General features: G+C 36.2%; 1 protein-coding gene across 7 annotated transcripts in view; it reads left to right on the top strand.

Moving 5' to 3' along the window:
• The window catches only part of WDFY3 (WD repeat and FYVE domain containing 3), a 240,176-nt gene that overhangs the window by 92,971 nt on the left and 130,795 nt on the right, over positions 1-16,410 (top strand). For 5 of the 7 annotated variants that reach the window (XM_019624066.1, XM_019624070.1, XM_019624068.1 and 2 more), the window contains exons 4-8: positions 472-525; positions 5,156-5,265; positions 8,497-8,658; positions 13,065-13,257; positions 14,307-14,493. In XM_019624066.1, coding sequence (XP_019479611.1) covers positions 472-525; positions 5,156-5,265; positions 8,497-8,658; positions 13,065-13,257; positions 14,307-14,493 — 706 coding nt within the window. The remainder of the gene's footprint in view (positions 1-471; positions 526-5,155; positions 5,266-8,496; positions 8,659-13,064; positions 13,258-14,306; positions 14,494-16,410) is intronic. The other 2 variants (XM_019624069.1, XM_019624072.1) reach the window with 1 other exon arrangement.

Consider the following 16,410-nt stretch of genomic DNA (forward strand, 5'->3'; position numbering starts at 1 on the left):
TGATACATGAGGCAACTTCACAGTTCTAGTTCTCTGTCTCCCTTAATTCTCTCTTAATTGTTGACTTCGTGTGGGTTTTTGTTAAAAATATCTAGTGACTCAACTAATTTGAGAAAATGTATAATTTTGTGGCCATGTTTACAGAGTATAACTTAAGGTTTTTCCCCACCTCATGGAGTTATTTGTTAAGTTCAACCACACAATCTGCTCATTCTAAGGAAACATGATCAGTTTACATCATTGAAGCAGAAAACTGCCACCTGTGAACAGTAATAGCTTTAGTTTATTATTAATGACTTTTTTGCATGAGAGGTGCCCTGTTAAACCCAGTGGTGCAGTCTGCAGTGGGCAGCGGCCCAGCGATGGGCAGGCCAGGTGACGCTGACCTCAGCTGGCGTCTTGTGTAGCATCTTGTGGCGGGATTATGAGTGAATCCCCAATTAGACAACCCAGCCTTTTTTTTCAAAACAGAAAAACAGTGTGCCCCGCTCTCCTCCAAGGATTTCAAAGCCACAACACCTTCAGGTAATTTTATTCCCAAGGTGTGGTTGTGTATCATCATATGAAAAAAAGCATGGGAGTTATGAATTCTAATACTGTTTTTCTGACTAACTTATGGAAGTTTTTGGGGGGGGCTGGGGAAGGGTTGCTTAAAGCTTGGTTTCTTCCTTAGTGAAATAAGTGTAATAATACTGTTGACATGTCTCACATTATCATCCTGAAGCATAAGATTGAAAATGACTATGCTTTAAATGGACTTTGCAAAGGAAAGATTGTTGTATTGCACCTATTTTTAACAAGTTTTATGTTCTGATTGTTCTGAATGCTAATTGAATGTGTTTATATTCTTTCAGTGTAGATTGGGAACTTAAATTTCTTTAAAAAATTGTCTACTTTTATTCTTATTTAATCTAATAATGAGCTCTACTAACTCCATTTTTGTATTTTACACTCTAACTGCATGTATTGAAATGCAGCGTGAAAGCTAAAACTTGAATCAAATGATTGGCAACTCTCAATATGGGATAATAGTAATGTTTTGTCATTAACTCTTATAACAAGTTAAATCGTTATTTAAATTTGAATTTGTTAAATATAAGTGAAATTAGAAGATCCTAATGCAACTTTTTTTTTGGCTGGAGTGGGGTTTTTTCAGTTTTAAGAAATCGTGCTTTATGGAAGTTTAATTTAAAATTACTTTCTAGTACGTATACATAATTTTTTAAGGATAGCACTAAATGTTATGTATTTTCATACTGAGCTTTTTGACTCACTTAAAAAGTGGGCGGTTCCATTAAGGTGTTTGAATGGCAACGTACTGAAATTAGTAGGTGAAAATAAAATAGTTATTCTGAATACATTTGTTACATGTAGGTGGTTTATTTTGTCATTGAGAGTTTCAGATCTCTCCCATATCATTCAATCACAACTTCTTATCCAGACCTCTTTGTCTGTAGAAGTACATAATTTAAAACCAAATACATAATTATAAATATATAATTTTACATTATTGCTGATGTAACTTAGATCTTCTCCACCCTCTTCTCACAAAGAGTACTTATTATTAAGTTGGTAAAGTTGTTTGAGGGATACTGTTAATACTATACTCTCTGGATCCTTCACAAAGTTTATTTTCATGTGTATTATCTTATTTAATTAGCTCAGCAATCCATTAAACTGTTTTAATGTTTAATAACAAAGCATTGGGGTTTTTTTTAATTCATTATTTGTCTTTTCTTACCTTGAGGAATACCTTAATGTTTATTGTCAACCATACAAAAGAAGCCACACACTCCTATAAATGCCATTGATCAAATAAATAGAATTGTTTCAAGCCAAGCATACATTTTTGGGGTTTTGGTTCTCAAAATAAGCATCAGTATTCATTGTTCATAATTGACAACTTATTGAATAGTTGTGAAAATACATATTTGTCCAATTTTCTTTTAACATTAGTAGTGTTAAATAATGTGGGTGGAATTCAAATTCACTCAAAATGTGTCTTAGGTTTCTTGTTTCTTCTTTACCAGGAAGATAACTTTCACTCTTAAAGTAGTTTAATTTAGTTCTTTAATATCTGTTTTTCCCCCTCTGTGAAAAGCATAGGTGGTGTTGACCAGTTCATTTACTAATGAATGTTTTTGTATTGATATAGAGCTTCATTACATTGATATAACTATGAAATAATTGGAGACTGCAAGTGGTTTTTTAGAGATGAGTTACAAAATTGGAAATACTCCATTTAAAACCAAAGTTGCCTAATTTTGAAGAAGCCTAGGAAATGAAAGCATAGTATGTCAGCCTTTATTCGAGAATTTTAGCTGACTGGGAAGTTGTCTTCCTTCCATGAGCATTTAGTTCCTATCAAGAAGGAGGGCTCATGTCATGTAGCAAATGGTTGGGTCCATTGTAGGTTTGCAAGAAAAAGTTGCAGGTTACCTTTTACCAATGATTTCAAACCACAATTGCTAAACAAGGTATCTCGGTGGTGGTCTTTTGTTTTCTCCCTCTTCTAATGTGACCTTCCCAATTTAATCAGTGTTAAACATTGTCCCTTTGGATTACTCCCCTTTTCAAAACTTTCAGGAATTTCTTCCTCGTAGTAAAACCAGATCTCTTAATGTTCATAAGAAGCTGAGCTCAGCATATTCTTTAATCTCCTTAGATTGTTTTATCCTCTCCTTTAACAGATATTTATTGAGTGCCCACTCAGTGCCAGTGAGGTGCTGCTTACTGAGGCTCAGCAGAGGACAGCAGGCCAGGAGTCTGCTCCCATGCTGTTTGTTCTCTAGAGAGGAGGGAGACTGTGAGTCAGTACACACAGGAATATAATAATTTCAGCACTTAGGAGATACTAAATATTAGAAATAAGCCAGGTTTCTGTTGGCTTCCCTCTTTTCCAGTAATTTTTTTTTTCTTAAATCGCTGTCTCTTATCTCTTACAGGCTAGACAGTCCGGACTTGAATATAAGTTCTGTCACTGACTAGCTGTGTGACTCTAGGCAAATTACTTCTCCATTTCTCAGTTTATATTATTGTAAGGGTATAATAATAGAAAATAACTCAGAGTTCTTATAAAGATTGAATGTGTTAAATCTGCAAGTACTTAAAACAGTGCTTGTTATACAGTTAAGACTCAGTAAAAATAAGCTATTCAAAACAGTATCCTATTAAAATGTTCTTTCAAATGGAAGTATATGAAGATAAAATATGCCCAGCACAGTACCATATGTAAGTCTTGTATTAATTCAGTTATTTAATAAAACACTTTTATCTTGATTGTCTTCAGTGAAAGAAAAAAATACCTCTAAGGCAATCTAAAGTCTATTTATTCTATATTCCGCATCTTTATGAAGTGTGTTAAGTGTACATTAGTAACTTACCGTTTGGTTTAGAGTAAACGGATACATAGGATTTATTTTTTAACAACTTTAATTCACCTCTCTTTATCAATATAAAAATTGACAAACTCTGCTGATGAAATTAAGTGCATGGTTGTTAGCATGTATCTATTTTCCCTTCTGAAACAATAATCCACTAAATTTACTGACAAAGATTCTTGCAATGTCAGCTCTGGGCATGACTCTCTCATGGTTTCTGTTCCTGCTGTCAGCTGCTCGAGTTACCTTGTGTGTATCCCTGAGGCAGTCTCCTGATTTGTTCCCCCATCCACACTTCCCTTTACCCTTCCATTTTGTCACATATGTCACTACTAAATTAATATTCTTAGAATAATCCTTTCATCATCAACTTTACTTATGAAACGACATTAGCTCCCTCTTGCCCAAAGAGTCAAATATAGCCCTTAGCTTACCTTCCTTCATAAATGGGCATCAATTTTCTATCATTACTGCTAATATAGACTCTAGTTCTCAACTTACGCTCTTCTAGAATATTAACCCAGTGTTTTTACAGTTATTTGTCTTCATCTGTACATATTGGGCTCATTCCTCTAACTACTTTTATTTAAATGCTGTGCTCCTAATCTCTGTTCCTTTTCCTCCCTCCCACTTCATAGACAGACATATAGGTACAGGTTTTCCATGTTATCCAAAAGTAGAGCTTTCCTATGAAACCTTTGTAAACCAAAATGGCGTAAGTGAAGAAGTAATTACCATTCATCTATATGGAAAAAAATTTGAGCGTCCCCAGACCCATAAGATAACTTACCAGATCATATCAAATAACACATAAAACCTAAAATAGTGCTAACATACAGTGAAAGCAGAAATGATATGCTAAATACACACTACGTTTTGTATACCCATCAATCCACTTAAGCAACAGAATTTTCATTTTATTCGTTACTGGATGCCACCTAAAAGAGACCACTTTACTCCTAGTAGAACCAATAATAACTTCGGCAGCTTTCAAGGTTCTTTCTCTCTGCAGGTAAACAGTATGAATATTGGACGCAGGCCAGTTCAGCACATGCACCATGCTTTTATTTGTTTACCATGATCGAAATGCTTACTTACATCCAGTGTTACAATAAGTGTAATACCCTTACAAACTCTTATAATCTTTTCCAATACCTTATGATACATCTTGCTAACGATGCAAAAACTGAATCCAGGAGCTCACAGACACAACTCAAAGCTGTGGCACCCAGATGCTGAGTGTGGTTCCCGGGGAAGGAATTTGGTGGTGTCCCTGTTGCTGTTCAGGTGCACTTCCTGGGTAACAGCTCACTGCAAAACAAATGCTGAGCACTATTTTCACTTTTCACATTTTTTTGTAAAAGCATCCTTTTCTGATTTCTTTCAATTAAACAGGTACTATTGCAGGTCTTCGTAAAAGGGAAGAGGCCTAGTGTGAGCTTTCAAAAAGCAGGGGATACCTGTACTTGTTTTCCAGGCTGGCTTAGCTCAAATTTTACCTCGTCCATGACCCTTTTGACTAGTTCCTAACATACCTTTCCCTAAAATGTGTAGGTTGACTTTTACATTTCTGTGTTGATACGATGTGCTATAAGGGCCCGTGTACACCATTAAAATGTTGCTCTTTTTAACACGTTTTATGTAGAGCATGTAATAGTGCTAATATAAAGGCCATGCTTAGTAAACGATCATTTCTTTGCAGGTTTTAAGGAAGAATCTCTTTTTATAAGTGTGATGTTTTCTCCCCACCTAATAGCTTTCCTTTGGTATTCTAGAGGCTGCAAGTCGGGCCATAGTCCAATTCCTGGAAATCAATCAGAGTGAAGAAGCCAGTAGAGGCTGGATGCTTCTGACAACAATTAATTTGTTAGCATCCTCCGGTCAGGTGAGTTCTTCATTTTCATGTTTGCTAAGTCAGTCTCTTTTTTTTTTTAATCCTCTTGGGATTTTGTAAAATTATATTATCATATCAAAATAAGATTTTATAATAATCACTGTATTCTTCTAATTTGTCCTACATATTATTTCATGCTTCTCACCACATCTCTATAAAGTTGGTATTTTATGCATTTTACACATGAGGAAAGGCCTTAGAATAGTGCTTTTCACCTTAGTCATGTCACAACACACATAGAACGTGGTACCATTTGTACCTGGTATGTTCTGAATTGTAGTCTAGGAGACCCGCATCCCAAGAAACCCCTTAGTCCTGGGCCAGTGGAGATGCTTATTCACCCTAAGTAACTTTCAGATAGTCCCAAAGTGGACTATTGTTTGCATGTATCTGTGACCATTCCAGATGACTGTCAGAATGCCGATTTTATGTGCTGTTTATGGTAGTTATAAATGCCTCTATATTACTGTACCAAAATTTGGTTTGGTTTAGGATAGCATTTCAAGTAATAATTTTTAAATGGAATATTTCTAAATTTTATTCATGTTTTCTGTAGATGCTGTATTTCTCTTTCTCAGTTGTGAGCAGGACTATGTCCTACCATAATACCTAACACATATTAGAAAGTCAGCAAATGTGGATTAACTTAAACGTCCACTTAAAGGTGTAAGAAAAGATCAGGAGAAACCTAATCACTTTTTTAAAATGACAGAGGTTGTCAATTACCAGTTTTAATCTATCATTGTTAAAAAATTAAAATGCAAAATCATACCATTTTGCTTAATGGGAAGGGAAAGGTACCAATAATCTAACTGGAAAAAGAGACATTTTAAAATGAAATTCACTTTTGTGTTTTGAGTTGTGTTTTTGTGGGGTTTTTTTGTTAGTTTATATGCCATTTTCTGTTGGCATCAATGAAATATAGAGATGACTAAAATGGGGTTCTCAATCAACCTGTAGATGACAGAGATGAAGTTAATATTCTAAAATACAATAATGGGGTATATGTAGAGCTGTGAAAATAAAAATGTGAGAGTTACAAATTTTCAAGGTGAGAATAGGAGGAAAGACGAGGAATTAAAGTTTCAGACATGAGCAAACATTTAAACTGAACATTAGATGTATGGAGACATGGGCTGTCTAGAAATACTAAATTGTAAGTAGGTAAAACAGAGGGGTTTTTTGGTTAGTTTGGTTTTTTTTACACATTTAAAATATTTTATTTCAAAAACTTATATAGATTCATTTCTATTCTTACATAAATCACATGAAAAACAAAACTGAGAGAACAGCCTATGGTTGTGAACAAAGGTTGTAATTTTGACTCAATTGAACACATAATAACTAAGAGAGAACTGAATATAAAGTCCTACCTCATTCACTTATAGGCCAGATGACTAGTTAGTCAAATTAATCAACAGAGGGTTTTTTAATATAAGAAGCAGGAAGTGACCTACTGGATATGTAGAAAGGGGCTCGATCCCACAAGGGATTGTTCAGGCTCTTTCTCCTCTTGTCATCCTCATATGGTTTTCTGTGTTCATTTCCCAATTACCCTGGCCTTCCTGCTCTTTATGTCTAACGTATGATCTGTGCCACCACCAGCTAATTCTCTGAAATTTAGTTCTGTTACCCTTTATTTGTAACGCTTCATTGGACCTCCAGTGCCAACAAAATAAAAGTCCAACTAGAGTGGGAGATGATGTGCACAGGCCTTCGAGCATATGCACCGAGGACCACTTCCCCAGCTCTCTCACTTAAGGCAGGGTATGTGAGTGACCATCCTCGATGGCTTCATTTGTAAAGGAAGGGTCATGCAGTAATGGAGTCTACCTCATAGGGATGATTTGAGGAATAGATGAGATAATGGAGTTAAAATGCTTAGCCTTATGCCTGTTATATAATAAACACTCATTAGACATTACTATTGTGGCTTTTCAGGAGTCAGCAATTTTGGATCCAGGTTCCTGAATCATAATGTAACATATGGCCTAACCTCCTAATGTGTCGTCCAAATGATCTTTTCTCTCTTATTTTAATTCCTACACTTTTCCATTCCACTCCTGGCAATGTTTATCAGTCCTTTCACATCAGCCTGTATGTACTACCACTGTTAGACGTAAAAGATTAAATCACAGTTATGGATAAACCCAGCGTCTGCAACACCATGTTTCCCCGAAAATAAGACCGGGTCTTATATTAATTTTTGCTCCAACAATCTACATTTATTCAAACAATCATGTCTGGCTGACGATCTTAACTGGGGCTTATGTTTGGGGTAGGGCTTATATTACGAGCACCCTGAAAATCATGCTAGGGCTTATTTTCCAGTTAGGTCTTATTTTCAGGGAAGCATGGTAGTAGACTGTGGTCTCCTAAAAGGCGGGGATGCCCAGCTCCCAGCACACTACCTGACCTACCCTAGGCACGCAATAAATGTTTGCCAAAGAAGTTAATAAACTAATCAACAAATGATGCCAACCTGTTGATCTCCAGCGTGGTAAAATTTTCTATTCCAAACTGCACCATGGAAAAATTTTGATAATTATTATAGCATACTTTCTAACAGTACTGAAGTGTTCACTATAAGAAGCTCTGGAATTTCTTCCTCTAGAAATCTTTGAAAATAACATAGAGATTTTTTGTGTGTCAGTGATGGCTATATCCCTCAAGTGTCCTTCCAGACCCAACAATCTACAATAAGAATAAAATTAAAGTGATAATAAAGCAACAACAATTTAGTTCTCCATATGTGTTTGCATTTGTTATCTCACATAATCCTCATATTAACCCTAAGAAGTATGTACCATTATATCCATTTTATAGGAAAGAAAAGTGAGTTCCAGGCAGATTAGTTTGTCCAAGTTCATGGTTAAGTGTTTTTTTTCCCCTAAATCCTAAAGCTTATGTTCTTTGAAACATGCTGTCTCTTAATAAATAAATGATAAACTTAATCAATACTTTAATAAATAACAAACACATCTCAAATTTGCTTAAAGCAAATTTGTCCAAATGGGAAATAAGTATTTGCCAGCATAGTCATTTTTTAAATTTTTTCAGGCATTTAAAAAGTCATTGTGATGTATAATTTTATGGGTTAAAATTTGTGAGTTAATGATTTAACTTCTGGCTTAAAATTTGTGAGCTTACTTAGCTGTGTCAATTACAGTTCTGTCTGTCTGTCTATCTACCTATGCATTTATTTATTGGTTTGTTTTCCAGAAAACCGTGGACTGCATGACAACGATGTCAGTGCCTTCCACCCTGGTTAAATGTTTATATCTGTTTTTTGACCTTCCACATGTGCCTGAGGCAGTTGGAGGTGCACAGAATGAGCTACCTCTAGCAGAACGTCGTGGACTACTCCAGAAAGTTTTCGTACAGGTAGGGAAGGTGCTGTTTGCCTGGCTGTCTGTACCACTGTTTAAAGTGAGACAGGTGCACTCCTTTTAAATAGATGTTCTGCCCATTCCATTTTCTGTAGTACTATTTCATGCTGTTAATTATAAACCTACTTTATATCTCATGTAATGTCACATTTCTTGAATCGTACACCTCTTTTGAGGAATATTTGAATGAGGCATTAACAGGTTTTTTTTTTTCTCTGACACACTCAGTTATTAAAATTAATAGTTGATATAGCAATAATATCTCTGAAATGAACTAAGCAAGGAAAACTTATTGATAATCATTAAGCTTGTGGTAATATTTCTTATAGTGTCAAGAAATTCCCTTTTGTTGCTGTCTGTATACAGGAGTCCTTAGCCTATAAATATTTAACTTATAAAAGATAGTTTATTTTAGCGGCTGCTGCTACCTCCTCTGTTCCTTGCCTGTAAAGCCCTTCTTTCCCGCTGTTGCCACTATTCCTTAAAAGCATTAGCACTAACAAAGGTTTAAATAGACTGGTTAGCTAGCCTGGAAATACTGTCATCATTTTTGATATCCCATCGGGAAAATTTTCAAAACAAGCAAACTACAAACATTTAGAGTGCAGTCTGCTCATGGGACTAATATAGTATTAAGAAACACATGTTTGATACAAAAAGACAAATACTACATGATTGCACTTAAACATGTATTGAAAGTGATCAGACTCTCAAAAAATAGAATGGTGGTTGCCAGGGACTGGGGCCTGGGGGAAAAGTGGAGTTGTTTTCATTGGTATAGAGTTTCAGTGTTGCGGGATGAAAATGTTCTAGAGATGTGTTGCATAACAATATGCACATCGTTAACTTTACTGTGCTCTATACTTAAAAATGATTAAGATGGTAAATTGTATGGTATGTGTTTTTACCTCAATTAAAAAAAAAACCACACCCGCTTGAATCCATTTCTCTGAAATTATGTAACCTAAAATGTAGATCTCTCATCTCTAAAAGGAAAATAAAACCTACTTAAAGGGTTTTTGTGAGGATTAAATGAAATACTACACAAAGCTATGGTCCTCTGCTTAGGACATGAGATACGGAATAACAGTGCCGGTGATGGCTGTCAGAGAGAGGAAAGAGAGGAGAAAGGCCAGTGGTCTGCACTAGGTGAGGTCGAGCCAGGGACGGGTGAGGGCCGCACCTCATGGCACTGGGGCGTTGACTATAGGAGCGACTCGGCTTGCAGAGGTACTAGCCATGAAGGAACAGGGGAGGGAGGCTGAGGCAGTTTTAGAATGGAGAAGATAGGATCGATCACCCATAAACTACTAATTCAGCAAATATTTATTGAACACTCGACTGAGATGCTTTTGCGCTAGTGGTTAACTTAAATCCATTATCTCATATAATTTGCAAGACAACCCAAAACTTCAGAACTTTTGTTTCCCCAAAATGGCGATGTGAGCAAATGGAAGAAGTAGGATTAGAATTCAGGTTTATCTGGTTCCCGAATTATACTGAATGAGAAAAGCTGTGGGACTAAGGGGAGGCGTAAATCTCATAGGAATGAAAGCTGCTTTTAAGACAGGGCTGATGAATGTAGTGGGTGAGTCTTTGCTGATTAGACTAAGTAGCCCTATTTCAATCAAGTCCCTCTAAAGGAGTAATTAATACTTTAGGCAATAAATGGAAGCTGCATTTTATAGATTTAATACCAAATAACTATAGCAAAGATTTCTTCTAAAACTTAAAAGAAGTTTTTTCTATATCTGAAAGCAGCAAGTGCTGACTTACAGCAAAATGTGAGATTCGTTTTTAGCACGTTGGAGTCACTGCATGTGAAGGTCACAGGGACCCATAGGAGAATTTAAAGTCCCCAGTTACGGAAACTGGTGGCCATGGCCTGATCCACAGCAGGAGCATGGCAGTGATGAGAACCCCACCCCACCCCCGCTTAGTGCATCGCATCACTTCCCTTTATTCGTCTCTCATCACAGGCTGGACATTGTTTTCAACATTTTGTCTAGAAAATCAGTGGAAACAAACTTATTAAATGTTTTCAGAATACATAGCGTTTTTGATAGATGAAACCCCTGTGTTTATATTAAGTGACAGATGGTTTCCTGGGACCTCAGCAGTTGGTATTGCTTCATGTACACATTCATTTTTTTGTTTTTGTTTTGTTTTCATTTGTGTTGATGTGGCCACTTATTGCTCTGGCACATTTGGCTGGACTTTGGAATAGAGTCCCTATAAATAAGTGGTAGTGTAGGGGCAGAAGAGGAATGGGGTGTAGATTGCTTCAGTTTTCTAGTCTGTAAAATGAAAGGATTATGCTACATTGTTTCTAAGAGTCCTTTTCCCTTTAAAGATTAAGAACCAGTTATTTTAATAGGCAACAAACTCAAGGAACTAAATCCAGTTTATTTTTAAGAACAAAGACTTGATTTGGAAAAAAGTATTTTATTTTCAGGTTTGTTTTTATGTTACAATCAGAGAAATGACATCCATCTCTCTAATCACATTAAGGGCATTGTGAGAACCAACAGAAAGTAAAAACCAACAATAACACTCTTCTGAGCATGTATCTTTTCTGCTGCATTTGACACATATGGCAAAAGATAAACATATTACAGTATTAATGGACATTCAGTATCCAACAATTTCTCCAGGCATTATTTTATGGAGGGAATTGCCTATATTACTGATTTTATAAATATATTGTTTTTTCTCTAAATTCTTAATTCTTTTTTTTCCTGATAATTGGGCTCTATGAATTAGAAAGCTATTGTATTTTAAGTAAATTTTTGCACTGAAGTAAGAAAAGCAAGACCTAGCTTTCTCAGACAAAACATATTTCAAATACTTGTTTGTATTTATCAGTTTCCCCACAGATACTGAAATACTCAAACTTCATGAAGCACTTTTTTTCAAAAGAATAAAATTATTTCATGAATTATAGTTATTTTATTCACTGTATATATATTAATATTTAGATGAGAAAATTTAGCACAGAGAAAAAAGTTAACTTTTCCTGACACCGAATCGAGATTAAAAGAAAAAATCCATTGAGAGTGGAAACAATAACTGAATTCCCCAAGTAGCAGGCTCTTAATTCTTTGAGCACTTGGGTAGTATGTATTTTGCAAATCATAGTTAAGGAATAATTCTCATTCCAGAGTTTATGAAGTTTTGAATCTTCTTTGAAAGTGAGACTTCAGAAGATTTTTGGATATTACGCTTAATTAAAAGATACTTCTGAATTTAGATGATTTTGTTATTTTAATATTCCTTCTACTTGTATAGAAGTTGAAACAATTTGAAAATACTTTTACTTTTTAAAGACCTGTTTTTACTTTTATCTCTCTAAAACTGTCGTTTTTAGAGAAGAAAATTACATTTCACCTATGACAAAGAATTAAAGAACTAAATTAGAAAACTAAAATGATGACTTTAAATGTTACTGTTGATTTATGCCAAATCAGGATAAGGTATGCAACAATACTGTGAAGAGACGATAGGAAACATAGAACTGTTTTTTTATTTTTTTAATTGGCGAATTGGGGTAGAGGAACAGTGTTGGGGAATGGGGGAGGGGAACCAGCCAAGTTGTTGTTCCTCAATCTTAGTTGTGGAGGGCGCCAGTCACCATCTGGCTGCCCATCAGCAGCTCATGGCCTCTAAGCTTAAGGTTCTGGGTTATAAACTTCATTGTGGGTGGGCATAGCCACCATCCCATGCGGGAGTTGAACCAACAGCCTTGTTGGTAAGAGCCCATGCCCTATCCACCGAGCCATCCGGGCAGCAGCTCAGCTCAAGATGCCGAGTTCAGTTTTAGTTGCAGGTGGGCATAGCCACCATCCCATGCGGGAGCCGAATCGGCAGCCTTGTTGTTAAGAGCACATACTCTATCCCCTGAGACATCCAGGCCGCAGCTCAGCTCAAGGTGCTGAGTTTAGTCTTAGTTGCGGGCAGGCGTAGCTCACCATCGAGCAGGCAGTCTTGTTAGGAGCACGTGCTGTCACCAGCTGAGCCATCCTGCCACCTGTTGGCAGCTCAGCTCGGGCAGAGCGTCACTGGCCCATGGGAATCGAACCAGTGGCCCTGTTGCTCTGAGCTTGCACTCTTAAGCTAACTCTTAACCCACTGAGCCACTCGGCCAGCCCTATAACATTTTTTTTTTAATAAGCTGATAAAAGTGGGGCTGGTTTACTGTCTTACCATAACACACTTGTAAGTTATAGACCTCTTTTGTAACGTTGCCTGAGTTAGAGCACTCCTCATTATGGCTTTAATGATGTCGCTCAATACTAACCCTGAGCTCTCAGAATTTTTAATGGTCAGATCTAGTCCTTTCCTAGCTCATGCCTTTCCCCATCCATTCATTTATTTACGTACACATTTGTTTTGTTTTTTTAGATCTTAGTGAAACTCTGCAGTTTTGTTTCTCCGGCAGAGGAACTGGCGCAGAAAGATGATCTCCAGCTTTTATTCAGTGCAATAACCTCTTGGTGCCCTCCCTATAACCTGCCTTGGAGGAAGAGCGCTGGAGAAGTCCTTATGACCATATCCCGCCACGGTCTCAGTGTCAATGTAGTGAAGTATATTCATGGTGAGTATCTCTTTATAGGCGCTCTCAGTTTCTTACACTTTTCTCTGCCTCACACCATGACAGATTTGTTTTCCTCTTGCAGTTCTCCAAAGATGCTATTTTAACTTAAACACTATATATTTGCCAAGATAAAAAGCATTTATTTTTATTTGTGAGGCAATTTAAATGTTAGAAATTTTCATCCACACAATGGATATGTATAAGAGTTAAAATAATTTCATTGTGGTGTACATGTTCAATTATAATGTAAGCTCTATGTCATGGCCTATTCTTCCCTCTTTTGCTGTAAAAAGAAGACTTTTTCTGAGATGCTATAGTTAAAAGTCTTCTGAAAGATATTTCATAAGTAGATTATAATCTGTTTGATGCATCATAAATGAAGTGAGGTGTGTTCTTTATCTGCACTAAGGAGAAATCGTCATTCTGTTTTTTGCCTCCATTCCTTTGTTAAATCTTCTTAGCTTTTGTTATGGGAAACTGGGTTTCTTTACACAAATAAATTTCATTACAGATAAGAGGAAAGCCTTCTTTGAAATGCTTCCAATCACCAAAATCAGTGATGGGGTATAACTGTTTTAAACTAGTAATCGATGGTACAAACATAGTTTTTAAAATTTTATTTCTTGAAGTATTTTTGTATCTCATTGGTCTATTTTCATTCTAGTTTGAACTTTTAAATAATTATTGGGTTTGTCTTCTTAAACTTAGAAGATAGTTTTTTATTTTTTTTCATCCTTTTACTGTATTAATATAAAAGATAAAAAATATTTGGCAGTGGACAATCATTTTGGTTAATGATAAAGCATCCAAATATGATGTGAAAACTGTAATAAATGTCAGCGATTATTCAACACTTCCTATCTTTGTAGGCACAGCTTTCCCAATGAATTTTAATCATGTATTTACTTTTAGAATGTGTAACATTTATCTTACAGTATTTCATAGATACATTAAAATTTAATGTTTCGTTAAACACCTGTTCAGAAACAAAGTTTCTTTACACAATTGACATAAATACTGTATGTTTATTTATTTCTTTATCCTTACAGAAAAAGAATGTTTATCTACATGTGTTCAGAATATGCAGCAATCAGATGACCTGTCTCCCCTAGAAATTGTTGAAATGTTTGCTGGGCTTTCTTGTTTCCTCAAAGATTCCAGTGATGTTTCCCAAACTCTTTTGGATGATTTTCGGATATGGCAAGGATATAATTTCCTTTGTGATCTCTTGCTTAGGTAAAACTCCACAATTTAAGTATACATTTTAAATGTCTACTCAGTCTTTTTCATCAAAGGAAACAATGTCATTTGTGGTTAGGAAAAAAGAAATTAATTACTTATCTAATGTCTACTTTATCTTTTTAGCTTTAATCATTTTTTTTTTTAAGATTTTATTATTGGGGAATTGGAGGAGGGAAACAGACAAGTTGCTGTCCTTTTGTTCTTCAGTCTAGTTGTGGAGGATGGTGCTTCACTGGCCCATTTGGTATTATCATTGCGCTTTTACCGGGAGAGGTAGTCGCTCGCTGGCCACTCACGGCAGCTCGCGAAAGCTCATGCCCGCTGCCGGCCAGCCCCACAGTAGCCTACGCCGTCACTGGCGACTCACGGTAGCCTATCTCCAGGTCAAGCTGTTGTTCATTATCTTAGCTGTAGAGGGCAGTGCCACTGGCCCTCTTCTGGGATCGAACCGGGGTCCTGCTTCTCAGAGCTGGCGTCCCAAGCCAACTCCTAACCAACGTGCCACTCTGCCGGCCCTTTAATCACTTCTTTGTATTCCTCTTCTGCCAACAGAGTACAAAAAGTGAATTTAGAATTAAATTGGCAAATGCAGGCTGCAAACATTATGGAATCAGTGGTTAGATGTAACAAATAAATCTTTAGTAAGTGAGGGAGTCGATGAACTAATTAACAGTTTCCTAAAGTATGAACTCTTGTTGCTTAATTATATTTTCGGTTTTCCTCATTAGTAATTTCAGTATTGTTATTAATTATGTAGATTGAATGAAACCTTTCAAATATGTATATAAAACAAATTAGTTAATCTAAAATGTTTCACTAGCCCCTTTTCCATCCCAAATGTTCCATTCATATATGGAAAGTGGCTGGTTACAGATTGATTAGGAAAAAGATACTCATGCCTCACGAGCTGATCCTGGGCCATCAGTTATTTTTAAGTCATTTGATCAATTGTAAACCAGCACTGTTTTTTAAACTTCTTATTTCTTACATCAGTTTACCCTAGTTTCTATTACATAATGCTAGGCAACCCCCAAGAATATAGTTCTTCATATGTACCTAATTTACAAATGAGGTCATATAAAAGTTGATGAAGTAATATTTCACCTTACTAGAGGAGTGTTAATTGGTGCAATCTCTTGAGAATACAGGTTGACTAGATGTTATCAGCAGCCTCAAAAACGTCAGTACTTCTTGACACAATAATTTCACGTATGATTATTGATCCTAAAAATTTAATCCTAAATTTAGACGAAATTATATCTATATATATATAATATATATATTAGTGCTTCTGTATTATGATTTCCACAGCTGTTCCACCTCCCTCTCCCCAAATCTGTGGTTGGCTCTCCGTGACCATTAAAAGTGTATCTATGGAGAGCTTATACTAACATGGAAAAGTATGTGTATTACACTGGCAAATGAAAAACACAAGTTACAAAGTTCTGTATATGGTATGAAAATAACTTCTTAAAACATAACTTCACATTAAAAAAAGTTTTAAAAATATATCAGAATATTAACAGTGTCTGTGAGTTGTGAGGCTAAACATACTTTTTCTTTTCTACTTTTGTATATTCTCCAAGCTTATTTTAATGAGAGTAATTAGTTCTATTATGGAAACCCCAATAAATCTTATTCTTAATAAAATACATTTTTCCACCCCATTTTGTGTTCTCAGTAAAGTCACAGTCAAAAAATAATTCCAGGGGCCAGCTGAGTGGCTCAGCTGGTTAAGAGTGTGAGCTCTGAGCAACAAGGTTGCTGGTTCGATTCCCACATGGGCCAGTGAGCTGTGCCCGAGATGAGCTGCCGCTGAGCTGCCAACAGGTGGCAGGATGGCTCAGCTGGTGAGAGCACGTGCTCCTAACAACAAGGTTTTCGGTTTGACTGCTGAATGGGATGGTGGGC

Source organism: Hipposideros armiger, unplaced genomic scaffold (genome assembly GCF_001890085.2).
Source record: "Hipposideros armiger isolate ML-2016 unplaced genomic scaffold, ASM189008v1 scaffold_576, whole genome shotgun sequence".
Lineage (NCBI taxonomy): Eukaryota > Metazoa > Chordata > Mammalia > Chiroptera > Hipposideridae > Hipposideros > Hipposideros armiger.